The 16,796-nt window shown below is 50.8% G+C and overlaps 1 protein-coding gene across 1 annotated transcript; it reads left to right on the top strand.

The window, feature by feature from the left end:
• The first annotated feature begins 11,316 nt into the window (after window positions 1–11,316).
• On the top strand, window positions 11,317–16,791 carry YARS1 (tyrosyl-tRNA synthetase 1). The gene is made up of 14 exons (XM_059830851.1): window positions 11,317–11,341; window positions 11,450–11,514; window positions 11,965–12,111; window positions 12,227–12,402; window positions 12,636–12,765; window positions 13,090–13,170; window positions 13,510–13,602; window positions 13,807–13,942; window positions 14,166–14,251; window positions 14,698–14,833; window positions 15,211–15,305; window positions 15,442–15,635; window positions 15,777–15,918; window positions 16,181–16,791. Exons 1-14 carry the CDS (start codon window positions 11,326–11,328, stop codon window positions 16,289–16,291), a joined length of 1,608 nt encoding a protein of 535 aa, XP_059686834.1. The 5' UTR covers window positions 11,317–11,325; the 3' UTR covers window positions 16,292–16,791.
• The last annotated feature ends 5 nt before the right edge of the window (window positions 16,792–16,796 follow it).

The raw sequence follows: 16,796 nt of genomic DNA, 5'->3' as shown, positions 1-16,796 counted from the left end.
AGGCTCACAAGGCCTGTGCAGGCCCTGCTAGCATGCCTGGGAAGAGCATTTTGCAGAAGATGAACCTATCTCTGTTTTATAAATCCTCCAAATAAGTTGGAGCTTCTATGCCCTGTTAGGGAAGGAGATGGAGGCAGCATGGAGACAAGTAGTTGCTGTTGGACTGTGTAGCTTACATGAACACAAGGTCACACTCTTCTGGGCAGTCCAGAAAGCAGGCAAGTGAAAGAGGAGGGCCTCACAATAACACAGCAGAAAAGAAAACTACATCTAACAGGTGCAAAATATTTATAAACTGAAGCACAAATCTCATGAAACATTTTTACAAAAGAAGTTACAAATGAAATGAGTAAAAACAATCAAAAAAGGCAAACTTTTCAGGGACAGAAAGAACAACAGAACAAGGCAAGACATAACCAAACCAGGTAAGTCAACAGCTGCTCCTATGTTTACAGTAAACAAACACAACTTTGTCTTTGCCAGACGGAGGGGAACAGCAACCACAAGCTGTTTTTACAATTTAAAACCTTAATGCTACTCAAAGGGAGCCCAATCCCTGTGGAAGGTTTAATGCCAAGGTTTAGGACCAAGCTTTAAAGAAAAGTTTTTCCACTTCAAAGCACATTTTCCAGTTTCCATCACTGAAATATTACATCCTCACATCCAACATGCCATCTTGCCTCTTGAACACCAACTACATTTGTTACCTATTCTGTGAGGAGGTTTTTTCAGTTCAAAGGATAACACTGATGCAAAACATAGAAGTTACCTAGACGAAACAGATCACATTCAAATTGCACTTCAAAAACAGTTCCAAATGTTTCTAAACCAGAAACTTCTATTGGCCTTATCAAAAACAGATCATAAAACAACTTATGAAAATACAAACCACTCAAAATCAGGACAACTTAGAACAACTTGAAATACAGAATAAGAACCAGCACAGTCCCTCAGCAGCAAAATCAGACAATAGAAAAGGCTGTGACAGGGCTACGCTGGAAGTGGTCAGGAATGCTGTGGAAATGGTGGTGTTTGGCCAAGTTCTTTCTCACCCACTGTGTAAGGCTGTACTTTTGGGTGGGTTTCTCGGTGGACCTTGGGTAATTTCTGCAAAAGTAAGTAAAATAGTTAAAACACACACAAGAGAAGCATATGTATGAGAGGCTGGAACAGCATCTTCTCTGAAAAAGCCTTCCCCATTCCTTGGGGCTTGCAGCCTAATTTTCTTGTTATGAGGTTTTAAAAGGGACACCACATCATAAGGCGGCACCTTGGTAAGTAACAATATGAAAGTTTAAAGATTGCCCTTTCAGGAACACTGCCTCGTGCTTTATTACCTTCCTTGCAAAGCTCTTTCTCCCTGACCCGGCAGAGAAAGCTGAGGGCTCTGCTACACAGCAGTTTAAACAAGATGCAAATTCTGCTCACAAAGTGCCGTACACACATTAAATACTCTCATTTGCTACATCTAAGCACGTTCTGAAATAACAAGACAAAACCCCACAAACTTTAAGCAGTCTTATAGGAGCAAGATTAAAAAACAAATTACATTTCAATAAGCTTGGTTATCTCCAGGCCTCAGAGTGTTACAAAGCTTTTCCACATCATTAGAGGCTGCTTTGCCCCTTCTGCATTTTGAAAAAGCCAACTCTGCTACCTTATTTTTTTTCTTATTTGTGCACAGGCATCAGCATAACTCAGGAAATAGCATTTATAAACTGCAGACCCATCTGAAGGAGCACAACCACTGGGGTCACTCCTGCAAAAACAGTATCAAAACAGTCGGTTTGGAGAAGGAGCATCTGGCTGGCACAGGGTTGTCACATCCACAATACGGAGAGTTCCATTTCTACAGCAGTTGCTCAGCAAGAGCAGCCAGTGACCAGATATGTCTCAAGCCAGCAAAACAACTTGTATCTCGGGAGAGATACCTGTGTTACACTCAACATATATTTATCTTAGAGTTCACAAAGGCAATGTTGTGACTGGATCATACAGGCTGCTTCCAAGAGGTCTTTCTAAGTCGGGTTACATGGGTCACAAAGCACCAAACTTTTAGTCATTACTCGAGCGCTCCAGTACTACTGATCTTACAGCCAGTGCTATCTGTGTACACAGAACAAGCCCCTCTATTCAAAAAACCAGATCTGAGGGCCTCGCATAGTGAGTCCTTGGTAAGAGGTGGTTCAGCAGAATGCAAAAATCCTTGAATTCGTGTCACAAAATACGAAACCACCAGTTACTCCAGCCTTGCTGTAGTATTTGCCTTCCTGCTCGCTCCAGATAGGTACTACAGCTCAGTGAAAGGCAACTTCCTTGGAATACTGCCCTTGCTGAAGTCCACTGTTTCAAGGTGCTCTCAGTACAGAACGGTGTGTGTCCTTGCCCGGTCAAAACTCAAAGGTTTTTCCATCCTGCCACTGAAGTCATGCGATTGATGTGAATCACTGTTCTGCATAACACCACTTCCTTTCCAGGGAACATAGCGTCTCTTGAACAAATCCAGGTCTCCTTCATAAACTGCAGTATCAGCTTTTATTTACCCAAAGGAATAACTTCTTGTCAAAAAAAGATACTTCTAGGAACAATTTCAGAAGTGTTCTTGAAAAAAATCCATGTTTTCGGGCTGCATTATTTAGGAAGAAGGGAGGCACTCCAAGACAGCTAACAAAAGGCAAACTCTCATCATCACATAACAGTTCGTACTGTCTGCAATAAGCTGATGCAAAATGTGTGTGCGACTAGAGGAAATCACAACTTTTCACAGATTCTCAGCCTTCCTATATAGAAGTCTCCCTCCCTTGGCCATTTGAGTCACAGTTGAAATGGGTCACAGAAACAGGGGGGTCATTTCCTACTGTCAGGGGTGCACCCTTCGCCCCTGCACCTGAGGAAAGACAAGAAGTTGTGCAAACTACTTGAGCTCCTCTACAAGAAGCAAAGTCAAAGGAGCAGACTAACCCCGCCAAGTATTTGGAGAGAGCTATTCTCTCAGTGCCTCATGTAACTATCTAACCCAGGGTTCTGACAGTAAGAATCCTTGTGGCCATTACACACGAGGAAAGGGGACAATGACACCCTAGACAAAGTGAACTGCCATGAAACAGAACTTAAAGCATTTTGATCTCTTTCTCCTCACACACAGTCCACCCCCTGTCCTTCCACAACAACTGAGACCAAACTATAGATTTAGTATAAGATTCAGGCAAGTTCTGCTCTCACTTAGAAACCAGGAGCTCCGATTATCTCAGCAAAAGTACCTGCAAACCGAAGCCACGTGGTTTGCCACTAGAGAAGCCCCTGGACCAGTGGTGTAGACTAGGGAGTATCACACTCTGCTAAGAACAGCTAACTTCTCCCACCACTCCCCTCACACTAAGCCTCCTTGCCATCTGCTTTATCAGTTCCTAACCCATTCCCTACTCCAAAGCCCATCTCACATCCCTCTTGAAATGTAAGGTTTGTAGGTGGATTTCATTTGCTTTGAAGTGAAATCTCCCTCCTAGGCTCAGCCATAAACGTAATTCCTCCTTTATGCCAGCACAGCCCAAGTCCTGTACCTTCCCTGCATGCTTTCCATTCAAGCAAAATTGAGTTTGGGCAGGTAAGAACTGTTTCAAGATTAAAGTTTTTTCCTCAGCCAGCTCAGTACCAATCAACAGACCAGACTCTTCCAAGGCAGAGTCTGCTAGCACAGCATTCATTTGTATTTCACAGATTTGTTTCTCCATATGTTCCCTTATACTATTCTCCCCTTCCGTCACCTTAAACCTGGGGAGTCTGTTTTTTAAAGATACTGATATTTGTTATTACAGTAAGACCAGATGGTCTGCAACTCTTTATAAGGTATTTCCTCCTCCTCTCCCTTTGATTCAAGAAGGATCCAAGGAAATAATTTATCAGGTTTCTCCCAGGTTGTAAGAGGTCTGATAAAATTGCTAGGCATCGTAAACCTCTACCAAACAAATCAAACCTCAAGGAGAACTCCTGGTGGAGTCCTGCTAGCAGAAGCAGAGAAAGCGGTGGTTGGAGGTCAGACAGGAGCTAGCTCAGCTTCCCAGCTACCTGGGGGTGCACGACTCTGCCGACAGTGATGCCGCTCCAAATAACATGAGAATACTTGTCTGAGCAGCAGGTGGTACAAGTACTATCCCACATGCAGAGCTTCAATGTTCATGACCTGTGAAAGCAGATCTCCTGAAGTACAGATGTTTGCGTGGAAACCAAGAGAAGGCTATATTCAGAGAGGGAAATGCTGCTTCTGTTAAGTTTGTCCTTCCCCTGACCATTTAGAAATAGGCCTATCCGGCTACGTACATTGCCAAGGACAAGACTGGGCAGCAGAGCGCTAACATTCAGTGCCAAGAGTCACAGTTACAGAAGTAGGAGCCTTATTACTTCTGTAGACTGATACAAAACTAACCAGAATTGCCGAGGAGGATCTCATCAAGAAGGATACGAATTCCATTTAATGTTGGATAAAGGGCAATAATGAGTGTGAATGCTGACAAATGGTCAGCTGGCAGAAATCTTTTGTGGTCAATTATCAGTTTCAGCCACCCATTTCCAAGCAGATGTTCAAATCGCATCTCATTTTTACATCTGCTACAAAGCAGCCTCAGCAGCATTTAGATTCCTACAGGAAGCTGCAAATAAATTTATCTATTCAGATTGAATATCCTCTAGAAACTAGAATGAGAGGAAGAACAACGAGAACCACGGGTTCTCTCCCAACTCACTTGACATGGCTAGATGTGAAAAGTTTACTCTGAATACAAAAGGATTTCTTCCAACTAGTCGATGTTCAAAGACTGCACATGCTGAAGCCAGTGCAACACACTCACCCAACACAGATATAAGCAAATTGTATTTATAAAGAACCTGCAAGTGCAAGATACCGTGCAGATAAAAGATAAAGCCTCTGCTGTAGCCAGCCTGTAATTCACCCAGACAACATATGAGCAAGGAGCAAGAGGCAGGATACAAGGAAGAGCAGATATATCATGTAGAAGAGGAGGCAGCAAAGTCAAACAGTACCATAAGACAAACACCAGGAGATTTGCAATACAAAACAGAGCTAAAGATTTGTAGCAGCAGTATATTAGTTACTGCTTCCCAAAGGGAATTCCCTTGCTCGCTCTGAAACCTGCTAATTTTCCTTTAAGAATTAATTTCCTTTAAGAATTCCTCCATCTCCTACGCAAATGATACACAAGACACTGCTGCAGTTCCAGGTGCACAGAAATACCATACAGGGTCAAAGTCAGCCCACTGGGAAGGTTTTTCTGTGACAAGTGGGGAAGCCCACGCTGTCTGTCGAGCTGAATTTCAAGCCTACAGCTATTTGGAATACGAGAGGTTTGCACTAATAAGAAAATCAAATTGTGTGCATCACAGACTATGTTCTTCCCCAACAAAATAGATCTCTCTTTCACTCACCAGCCCTGTTCATTTGGAGCTCCTGCCTGATTTTCTGTGACTCAGAACATACGCTTCACATTTTTAATTTGAAAGGAAGAGAAAACAGGCCATTTTAGCTTTCCTTGTATAGTCCCCTCTGCATTACTTATGCTGTATTCATACACTGGAAAGCAGCCCTGTGGCTATGCAGCTGTTCACGCTGCCCAGATAAGTGCAGGCTCCATGCAATGAGCCACAAAACTGTCAGTTTCTTGTAGCTCTCAAGAAATGACAATTATTGCACCCATGAACACTCAGAATAACCACAGTAGGAGGCCACCTCTGGAAGCTACTAGAACACTCTTTGCCCTTCAGAACATCCCAATTCTACTCATCAACCCGTCAGATACTGCTCTTCAGCTCGTATCCATACTTGCTCTTTACAGACACCTTCCTTTAAACCTCCACAGTTGATAGCTCTTGGATGACACCGTTAAGACAGGCAATGTGTAGAAGGTGTCAATAGTAATCCCAAATCTCATCACTTAACCTAATATCCCTGAGTCTAGGTTCATAGCTGTGAACTGACAAGAACAAGTTGCCTCCCAACACAACGAGCCAGAGCTCAGCTCTGCTCTTCCCAGGTAACACGGGCCTGTTTTGGGAGCACTCCTGATTTACCACAGCAAGCCCCCTGTATAATGTTTCCCAGGTTTCCCAAACTATGAAACTCATCTGAATCAGTCCTGGAACAAGACTGATTGCTGTATGGGAACTCTGTGGATGGTAGTGCTAGCAAGTGCTTTTTATTTCCCTCTGAAAAACAAGTATATTCAAAACAAAGAATACAAGTTCAGCAAGCCAGGCCTCCTGCTAGGATATCTATCCTCCACTCTGCCCTCCCCACCAGTACAGCCTTAAGCCATCCCATCCGGGGGTTACCTGGTGTAGGAGCTACCGTTTTCTTCGTACGGATGTGCACGCTCTGGATATAAATGTTTCTTTTGCTCAGGCTCTGCTTCCGAAATGCATGTCCGTTGATTCAGTCTTTAAAATAAAACAGCATTAATTTTTTTAGACAATTTGTCAAATTAGGTTACAGAAGACAGAGGGGACAAAGTGTCCTATAGAACTAGTACAGACATGAACTTCTTATAGCACTACTCTACGATTGCAAAAATAAAAGTATTTATTTGAATAAAGCTACAAAGATAACATACTGAGAACAAAGCAGGAGTGAGTGTCAGGTGAGTGAACCAGCAAGTCACTGTCTGATTAACAAGCCATGAACCTGCAGCGAGCCCTCAAAAGCAGCGGATTTTTCATGTTACTCAAGGCCACGCTGGGAGCGGCCGCACACAGAACATGAGTGCAGCAGGTCTGCAGCGATCACAGGGAAGAACCCCCGAACTGACCACTCCAGGCCCAGAAGCACCGGAGAGCAGAAGACAACCACCCCTGCCCGGCACCCAGCGCTGCTCTGCTGCTGCCATCTGCCGGGAACCACTCCAGAAGGAGAGTGGCCACCAAGCCAAGCCAGCACAAACATCTCCTCTTCTGCCCTGCAGACCACTGCTCAGGACTGCCTTAGCAACCTTCTTTCCCATTTGGACCAGCCCTATATTCTTCCCCCTCTTGCAGTATCTTACAGGGTAAAATATTAAGTACTTTTCCCACTATTTCAGTGCACCTAAAAAAAATAAAGAGAAAACCAGCAGCAAACAACCAACCAAACTAGTTCAGGAAACTGCTGGGGCATTTTTCATAATGCAAAGGCATTCAGAGGCTCCTGAGAAATTACCTTTCCTCCTCCTCTGGCGCAGGAATAACTTTGCCAGGCTTCTTCCCACTGGTTGTCTCTTCCTGCCTAATCTGGCCTACAGCTGTATCACTTAACTAGGAAGATAAGGGAAAAAGGGGGTTAACACCTAATAGAAGATCATTCCATGTAAGTCTTGCTCATACAGTTATACAAAAAAAGGCACACTTTCCTCCGCTTGAAAAACCTTCCCTTACTGTGTAAAAATGCACACTTGTGTGCATGTGGACATCACTGCAAGTACAAATCAAAAGGAATGGAATTAAAAACATTTTAGTTACAAGAATTAAGATGTGTGTTTACTTTAATGCTGTTTGATGGCTGTTCAACTTCTGAAGACTCCTGCCCCCCATCATCCTCTGGAGAGTCTAATTTCCTTGAAAAATAGCTCTTTGTTGCTTTGGAATGTTCTTGGTTTCTGGACCCAGAAGATGGCATGGGACATCTTGGCAAGACAGGTGCTGAGCTCTCATCAGCTGTTCTCTGGCCACAGGCAAGGTCAGAAGAGGGCATGGATCTTTCCACATGATCACCACAGAAGTGAGACACATCTCTGCTTGCAAAGGGAGTCTTTCCCAGGCAATCCACATCCAGGCTTTGCCAGCCATTAGACATCAGCCCCTCCGAGGATTCTTCAAGAACACAGCTACTAGCAGTTTTATCATACTCTAGGCAATCATTTATGACTGCTTCTGAAGCTTCTCTTTCAGCTTCCTCCAAACAATTGTCCTCCGGAGGCTGACCTGCATAGCCAGCATCAATTGGGCTAAGACTCAGAAGCTCCTGAATGTCAAGGTCAAACAGCATGCAAGTTACTTGGGCTGACTGCAGATGGTTCTCATCCAAACGAGCACTTTCATTCAAAAGGCTAGGATAACATTCAGAACTGACTGAAGAACACTCTCTAGACAGAGGTACATTTGGTGTCTCCGTGATCTCTGAGGCTACATTTGCATCTTCGCTGGTGACTGATGCCCCAGTGCAGCTGCTGCTCTCGTCCTTTTCACTATCTCCATTTACATCTTGGCTCAGAGTGCTTTTTCTAGTTAGGTACCGCTCAGATTCCATACAATCATCTGCCAGGATTTCCTGGATTTGTTCCTCAGTGTAATTGAAAGGAGAATTCCCTTCTTCACTGTCTGACAGTTCCAACAAGGAGTCATCTGGCTCGCTACCATCAAAACATCTGGTTGTATCTAGAGAAATGGCTACATCATCGTATTTTGACGCAGAAGAACTGGCAACAAGGTTGTCATGGCCAATATCATCCAGAAAATGAGAGGATCCTTGAAAGCAGGCAGAATCTGGGGAACAGAGCAGCAGTTTTTCCGATGGATCTGGAGTGCTACAGTGATCACTCAACACACAAGCTTTCTTAGCTGACTGCAGGGCCTGAACCTGCTCTGCAGAATCCAACAGCCTTTTGGGCCTGGGAACCGTATTATGAACAGTGGGTTCTAATTCATGGCAAAGACAAAGACCAAAGGCCTGAGGGGAATGGTCTTCCATGTTGCTGTTGGTTCCTGTATCTCAGTGACCCTGTGCCTTCTGCTGACAGTTCTAGAAGCCTGTTCTGAAGTTCATCTGATCCTGGTGCCCTTTGATCAGCCCTTTCAGAAAAGAAATCAACAGGAGTCAGCTCCAGCCTGCCAGCAAAAGACAACATCTTAAAATAAAAAACTCAGCTGTTTTCCAAAGATGCAGTAATATAATGGGGAAGGCAAAAACACTAGCTGAGGCACAGCAGGCCCAACAATTTTAAGTCCCTGGTCTCCGTTACCTCTACTCCTGACCGTAACGTATAGTAACAACCAGCCCCTCATTCCGTGAGTGTTCGCACACAACGAGGTTGTTTGGCTTTATCAAGCAAGACTAATACAAGCCCCAATCATCAACACAGTCTATACCTTCTCCTCCAAAGTTGCTGTAAATCAGTCATTCTAACACCAGATACCAGTATTCACAAATTACATTCTTTACAACTTTACGTTTAAAGTACAGAGCACACTTTAGGTATTAAATAAAGCCTCACAGACCCTCCCAGTCTCCCAACCCCCACCTCTGTCCTTCAGAGTACTAAACAAATAAAAAGTCTTTTTCAGGCTAGGAAAAACTGAGCAACGGAAGAGTAACTGTCAGGGAGCGAAGAGGACATTCAGCAGCATATTAGTCACTAAAACACTCATACAAAATGTGTATTATAATGAAAGATCGGAAGATAAAGAACCTTCCCGTAAAAGTCAATAGTTTGAAGGTATTCACAAACAAAACCTGTTTTCCTCTTAGTGAGAACTCAGACTAACATGAATCTTTTGACTTGAAAGCCCTGAATTTGACTCTCACCCAGCAGGGGAATCTGGACTAAGGAAAGGTATTTCCTGTCCTCTTTGACCAACAGATTTAAAGGAATACCTTTTGTCTTTCCGTTGGTTTGACTACTTACTGCTTTCAAAAAGGGGGAGTTACCTACTCCAGGAATAAAACCCAGGCAGTTCTGCTGCTTCCTCTGGTCATTCCGTCCAAATAATAAAAATGGGCACTTTCAGAATAATGCTGTAACCACACCTGTACAAGAACATACGGAGTCATGGGCAGTCCTCACTAGATAGCACTTGCCTGGAGTTCTGCAATTTAGCTACAAGTGATCAAGTGCTTCAAAGAGAAAGAAAAGGCAAATAAAAACAAATTAAATGTGGATTTAGTCCTACCAAGTGCAGCAGTCTGATAACCTAGCTGCTAACCAATAAGGACTTGAAAGAGAACCAAACATTCTAAGCCTTTTTTCTGGAACTGGCTTACAAAAAGGACATTTGAAGATGTTTACATGCTCAGCTTGCAGACAAGGACATGGTTTCTTTACTGCCGTGACCTTCCCAATTCACCTAACTGCAACCTACGCTGGGTCTGGACTTTCAGGCCTACATCAACTGATTCTGGAAGCAGAACTCTGCTAACTATGTGACTGATTATACACGATCCCAGACAGAGCCCGCTACCATTCCCCATAGAAGTGTGCTGAATTCAGGGGCTGTTTGAGGATTTACACCAGGGTAATGCTCCGTAACAGTTTAAATGGCTCTTAAACTGATGTAAGACAAGACTGCCTGCTGCCAGCCTCCTATGCTGTCCCTCGTTCCAGCACTGGTGCAAGTATGGTCAGACCACACTGGAGCCAGCTCTTCCCAACTGCAAAAGCAGCAGCACTGGAGCCACGGCAGGCAAGTCAAAGGCAGGCTCTTCAGAAAGTTACACGTGCTTTATGAGGGTTTCTAGCACAGCTTCAATAATGAGATCAAAAGACAAAGCTATGAGAAATACAGCTCTGCTGAGGCTCAGGCACTGGCCACCTTGCCCGCTCCACTCCCTGCAGCCAGAGATGGATCTCAAGCCTGCAGCGCTGCACTGCTCTGGGATCTGCTCCCTGAAGGGAGAACAGGGGGCACCTGCTAGAGAGAACAGTCATGGGCCACTGTCACAGGCCCCTCAGCCCCGTCATTTGCCCACCACATGAGGCATCTTCTCTGAAAACGCAAAACCTCGAGACGTGGGGCCCCCGCTCCCCTCGCACCGAGAGCACGAAGGCAAATACCAGCGTACCAAGCCCGCAGCTCCCTGACCTCCCCCTCTCTCAGTCACGGGTCTACCCGTGCCCGCCCCTACCTCTGCGGCCCCCGTTTAGCCCCCGCTCCCGCGGGCACCGCCCCGGGCCGCCCATCTCCTCCCCTCAGCGCTACGCGGGGCCGAGGCCGCCCCCGGCTCCTCCTCCCGGCCAGGCCCGCCCCGCCCAGGCGCCCTCCCGAGCCCCCACCCGGGAAAAGGAGTACACAAAAAATCCCAAATAAAAAACCAAAAAGCTACAATAAGACCAGTGAACCGCCGGGGCCCGAGCCGGGCCTGGCGGCGGAACGAACCGCGCTGCGCTCACCCGCCGCCATCTTAACGGCGTGGGTGGCTCGGCCCCCTCCGCGCGAGACGCCGCCTCATTGGTGGAGCGCGGCCGGCCCCGCCCCAACGCCCGGTACGCCCCGCCCCTCCTCATCGGCAGCTCGGCGCTCGGGTGGCGGAAGTGACGTCCAGGCGCGGCAGGCGAGCGCCGAGCGGAGCTGATGCAACCCGGGGAAGGTTGGTGGGGCTGGGCCGGGGGGACCGGGGCGGCCTCGGGACCGGGCAGGGCCTCGACGGGCTCCCGGGGGGCTGGTGCCTCCGATAACGCTATCTCCTTCCCTGCAGCCGCCGCCATGGAGGCCGCGCCCGGCCCGCAGGAGAAGTATCACCTCATCACCCGGAACCTGCAGGTACTGAGGGGGGACCGGGGCCCGGGCAGGCCGAGGAGAGGGGACCGGGACCCGGGCAGGCCGAGGAGGGGGGATCGGGGCCCGGGCAGGCCGAGGAGAGGGGATCGGGGCCCGGGCAGGCCGAGGAGAGGGGATCGGGGCCCAGGCAGGCCGAGGAGAGGGGATCGGGGCCCGGGCAGGCCGAGGAGGGGGTATCGGGGCCCGGGCAGGCCGAGGAGGGGGGATCGGGGCCGGGCCAGGCCCTGCGTGTAGCGGAGGGGGCCCGGATCAGCCTCTGGACCCAGCAAGAACCCCGGGGACATGCTGCATACAGGGTGGGCCGGAGCCTGGGCACGGCTCGGGTCTCGGCCGTTCAGTGGGACGTTGTCCTGACCACATCCTGCCCCAGCCACCCCAGCGTGTTCCCGGGGAAGCTCAACCATGCCGGGTGTGTGTCTTGGCCTTCGACAGGAGGTGCTGGGGGAGGATAAGCTCATGGCCATCCTGAAGGAGCGAGAGTTGAAGATCTACTGGGGGACCGCCACCACGGGCAAGCCACATGTGGCCTACTTTGTGCCTATGTCCAAGATCGCAGACTTCCTGAAGGCAGGCTGTGAGGTAGGAGGCCAGGCTGGGAGCTCGGACCCTGCGGGACTTTGTCACTACACTGCTGGGTGGGAACTTGCATTTCCCCTGAGCAGTGTGGCACTGACTCTGTCCCCCTCCGTACTAGGTGACGATACTCTTTGCTGACCTCCATGCCTACCTAGACAACATGAAGGCCCCCTGGGAGCTGCTGGAGTTGCGCACCCGCTATTACGAGAACGTGATCAAAGCCATGCTGGAGAGCATTGGGGTGCCCCTGGAAAAGCTGAAGTTTGTCCGGGGCACTGACTACCAGCTCAGCAAGTGAGTCCTGGGGCGCGTGGTCCTCTTGGGAAGGGAGAGCCTGACCTGGGGCTCTGCTCTTCCTGAGCTTGCCCAGCTCCTGAGCCTGCTCCCAGGCACTGTCATTCAGGGAACAAAGTGAAGGTGCCTCCAGGCCTTGGCTCCTCTCGATGTGGCCAGAACCAGTGTTTACATGAAGCAGCTCTAAAAGATGTCCCCCTCCCTGGTGCTAACAGTGCTGTCCCTTCCCACAGGGAGTACACGCTGGACGTGTACCGCCTCTCATCCGTGGTGACGCAGCATGACGCGAAGAAGGCAGGAGCGGAGGTGGTGAAGCAGGTGGAGCACCCCTTGCTGAGCGGTTTGCTCTACCCGGGCTTGCAGGTGCGTGGTGAGGCAGGTCAGCAGAGCCCCTTGGCCGGGGAGGTGCTGGGCGCAGCCAGGACTGCAGGGACGCGTGAGGCTGAATGCCAAGGACATTATACTCCACCCCAATATTACACTTGGCAGCAGCACAAAGCATAACCCAAGCACAGAGCTGCTTTTACAGTGACTCCGGCCAGCTGCAGGTCAGCAGGCAGTCTGGAGAGCTCCCATCCTTCCCAGGCTGGGCAGATCCTGGGGCGTGGGCAGGATCTCCGAAAGTCAAGCACAGCTGGAGTGAGGAGTCTTGGGGCCATTCTCAAGGCTGTGTGTGTCTCTCCACAGGCCCTGGATGAGGAGTACCTCAAGGTCGACGCACAGTTTGGAGGAGTTGATCAGAGGAAGATATTCACCTTTGCAGAAAAGGTGAGGAATGGGGATGTTTCTGAACCCCCTGCGATGCTGACGCCTGGCTCAGGGCTCGAACACACGCTAATCCATTGGGAGAGGTGTGTCTGTGATTTCAGTTGGCACCACGTCACCCTTCGCAGGTCCTCCTATGGCTCTTGTGGTCTGCAGGGCTCTGGTGAGCTGCCACAAATCCCTGACTGTGGCTGTCAGCGCCTCGTGAACCTGCGATAGCTTTCTGGGTCCTGTTATTCTGGGTCCCCAAGTTATCTGGAGCCAGGAGCAAACAGGGATTGTGAGTTAAAGCTGATCGTCAGAAGAGGATTGTCCTTGACTTACCTCCTTGCTTTTTCCCAGTATCTTCCTTCCCTGGGCTATGCCAAGCGCGTCCATTTGATGAACCCGATGGTTCCCGGTCTGACAGGCAGCAAAATGAGCTCGTCAGAAGAGGTTGGTCCCTGAACGGTGGCTGTGGTTGGGGGTTCTGCGGGGGGATGGGTTAGTGGCTGGGGTCAGAGAGGCTGCACCCCAAGAGAAGGGGACTTCTCTCTCTGCTCGCACTGGGGTCTAAGAAGAAGTTACAGCAGCTCCAGCATGAGTTGCCTCTTTCGTGCAAGAGGTTGGGTAAAGGGCTGCGGAAATCTCTTCCTGCAGGACTCAAAGATTGATCTTCTGGACCGCAAGGAGGATGTGAAGAAGAAGTTGAAGAAGGCTTTCTGTGAGCCAGGGAACGTGGAGAACAACGGTGTCCTCTCCTTCATCAAGCACGTCCTCTTTCCCCTCAAGTCAGGTGAGGGGGCTCCCCACGCTCGGGTGCTGGGGCTAGTTTTCCCTGTGGGAAAGAGGAGGGGATGGGAGTGTGTGTCCCCTGAAGCAGGCTGCCCTGAGTGCCCCCACCCCCTGCTGTGGCCCCCCTCGGCTCTTGGGCAAAGTGGGGTGGGTGGTTTATCTGGCTGAGCAGGGGTTCAGCCTCCACTTGGGTTAATCCGAGCCTTAAAATCTATGTGTCGCAGAGTTTGTGGTTCTGCGAGAAGAAAAATGGGGAGGAAACAAAACCTACACAGCCTATGAGGCCCTGGAGAAGGACTTTGCTGAGCAGGTGAGTGCCGCAAGGGACTGAACCCTCTCCCTGTTCCTGAGGCTCCTGAGAGCAATCTGGGGGACTGAGCTGCAGTGGGAGATGGAAATCTGCATCTGTAGGGTGGCAGGGTGCTCTCAGCCAGGAGAGCCCGAAGGTGCGAGAATGGGTGAAGGGTGTGGGGGCACCAGCTGTCCTCATGCAGGACAGGACCACATCAGCCACATCTGGAGCAGAGCAGCAATTTAACAGTTTTCAGCTGTTCCCAGCTGAGGCTGCAAGCAAAAGTGTCCAGAAGAGGGGCTTTGTTTTCTGAGGGGGAATCAGTCCAAGTGCTGGGGTTCATCTCCTTGCCCTGCGTGGTCTCCAGTTCCTACCTCTCTGGACTCAGATCAGAGACTTGAATTCTGCTGCTCCCCCTGCCTGGGAGGGAACATGCAGGAACCCGTCTGTTTGTTGTGGTACAGGTCGTGCATCCCGGAGACTTGAAGAACTCGGTGGAAGTGGCCCTGAACAAACTGCTTGACCCCATCAGAGAGAAATTCAACAGCCCAGAACTGAAGAAGCTGACCAATGCAGCGTATCCCACCCCATCCAAAGCCAGTAAGGAGGTGCTGGGAGCTCGGGGAAGTGGGGCCCTGGCCGTGCAGAGCTGGGTGGGAGAGAGTCCCTCCAGGGGCTGAGAGAGAGAAGTTCTGAAACTTCAGTCTCAGGAGCAGCCCTGGAGAGCGTTAGGAAGGGTGAGGAAAGGCCAACACCAGGGGTGTTTGCCTGCCCCAGAGACGACAGATGCCAGCATGCCTCTCTGGTGCTTGAGAGGCCAGCAAAGCAGAGGAGGGAGTGTGCTCTGTGGTATAGAGACAAGCAGGGAATTCAGTGGGCCCCAGGACCAGCATCTGGGGGAAACTGTGTGCTCCCCAGGGCCTGGCCAGCTCCCTGGGTTTATGCTCAGTGGCACAACTGTTCCCTTTGCACTGCAGAGCCTGCAGAGAAGGGCACCAAGAACTCGGAGCCGGAGAACGTCGTCCCATCCCGGCTGGACATCCGCGTTGGCAAAGTGATCAGTGTGCAAAAGGTACAGGCACAACGGGAGAGGGGAGTAACCTTCCCACACGGTGATATGGGCACTCGGGGTGTGGGGGGGGGCTGCCCCCTTCTTCCCTGCCACCCAAGTCCCTTTCTCTGCTCATCACCTTGCTTTTGCTTGGCAGCACCCAGACGCTGACAGCCTGTATGTGGAGAAGATCGATGTGGGTGAGCCTGAGCCCCGCACAGTGGTCAGTGGCCTGGTGCAGTTCGTCCCCAAGGAGCAGCTGCAGGACAGGCTGGTGGTGCTGCTTTGCAACCTCAAGCCCCAGAAGATGAGGGGTGTGGAGTCACAGGGCATGGTGCTGTGTGCCTCCAGGTGAGGGAGGGGGGCATCGGGGCCGTGCCCCTCCAGGGGTGCAGTCCAGACCCCCTTCTCCTGCCCCAGAGCCCGGCAGTTCTGGGGGGGCAGATGGGTACGGCCTTGGAGTGACTCTGCTTCCTCCACGCCCCTCCGCAGTGTGGGGGAGCCGCGGCAGGTGGAGCCCTTGGACCCGCCGGCTGGGTGCTGCGCCGGGGAGCGCGTCTATGTGGAGGGCTACGAGGGTGGGGAGCCCGACGACGAGCTCAAGCCGAAGAAGAAGGTCTTTGAGAAGCTGCAGGTGAGGGGCTGTGCCAGGGGGCTGGGCCACAGCTCAGAGTAGCTGGGGCTCCAGGTGTCAAGTGGGCCAGTGCTTAGGGCCACGTAGATGCCACTGTCCCCACTTCTGGGTGACCCCAAATTAGCTATTTGCCGCTCAGTGCCCATGTTTGCTACTGTCAGAGAAGCCGTGGAGGAGACAAACCTCCCCACCGGCCAAGCAAGGCACCGCTGCCCTGCTGGCAGCCCAGGACTGACCCTGCCTCCCCTGCTCTGCTCCCCAGGCCGACTTCTGCATCTCCGAGGACTGTGTCGCCCAGTGGAAGCAGAGAAATTTCCTGACCAAGCTGGGGAGAGTCTCCTGTAAAAGCCTGAAGGGAGGGAGCATCAGCTAACAAGTGCCAGAGCCACAGCTCGCGCCTCCCGCCTGGCCCCCTCCACCACTCCGGCCAGGCTCTCCTCCCCGCTCTGCCATCTCCTCCCCAGTGCCCCGAGCCAGGGGCTCAGCCCTGCGGGACCTGGGGGCTCTGGGACTGAATTTCCAGCCTCCCACCTGGAGAGCTGCCTCCAACATCCCCCTCGCCCTGGGCCAGCGCAGCCAGCACCCGTGCCTCGGCTGCGGGCCAGCTCTGGGGACTGGCGGTGGCACCGCACCTAAGGGACCTGCGTGACTTGTGCCCGTGGCCTCAGGCTCTACGCTGGGGCCATCGGTTCGCTCCCAGTTGTGCCACGTGGACTGGACGCCCTGCCCGCTGATCCCAATTGGGACGGCACGTGTGGGTGCTGCAGTGAGGGCAGAAAGGGAAGGCTGCTTGCTCAAACCTGTGTTGCTGCTAACAGAGCTGGGGGCAGCTGCCTGGCAGCCAGGCAGGCCCCGTCCCCTGCTCTGCCCGGGCCCCC

This window comes from Gavia stellata, chromosome 29 (assembly GCF_030936135.1).
Source record: "Gavia stellata isolate bGavSte3 chromosome 29, bGavSte3.hap2, whole genome shotgun sequence".
Taxonomy (NCBI): Eukaryota; Metazoa; Chordata; class Aves; order Gaviiformes; family Gaviidae; genus Gavia; species Gavia stellata.
Note: the sequence above shows the minus strand (reverse complement) of the source record. Positions and strands in the feature narration are given on the sequence as shown.

What these genes read in the sequence shown, in the direction of transcription:
- YARS1 (XM_059830851.1), top strand. An exon ending in CCTCTTTCCCCTCAAGTCAG is followed by an intron (nt 13,943 to 14,165) that starts GTGAGGGGGCTC and finishes TATGTGTCGCAG; the next exon opens with AGTTTGTGGTTCTGCGAGAA. An exon ending in AGAAGGACTTTGCTGAGCAG is followed by an intron (nt 14,252 to 14,697) that starts GTGAGTGCCGCA and finishes GTTGTGGTACAG; the next exon opens with GTCGTGCATCCCGGAGACTT.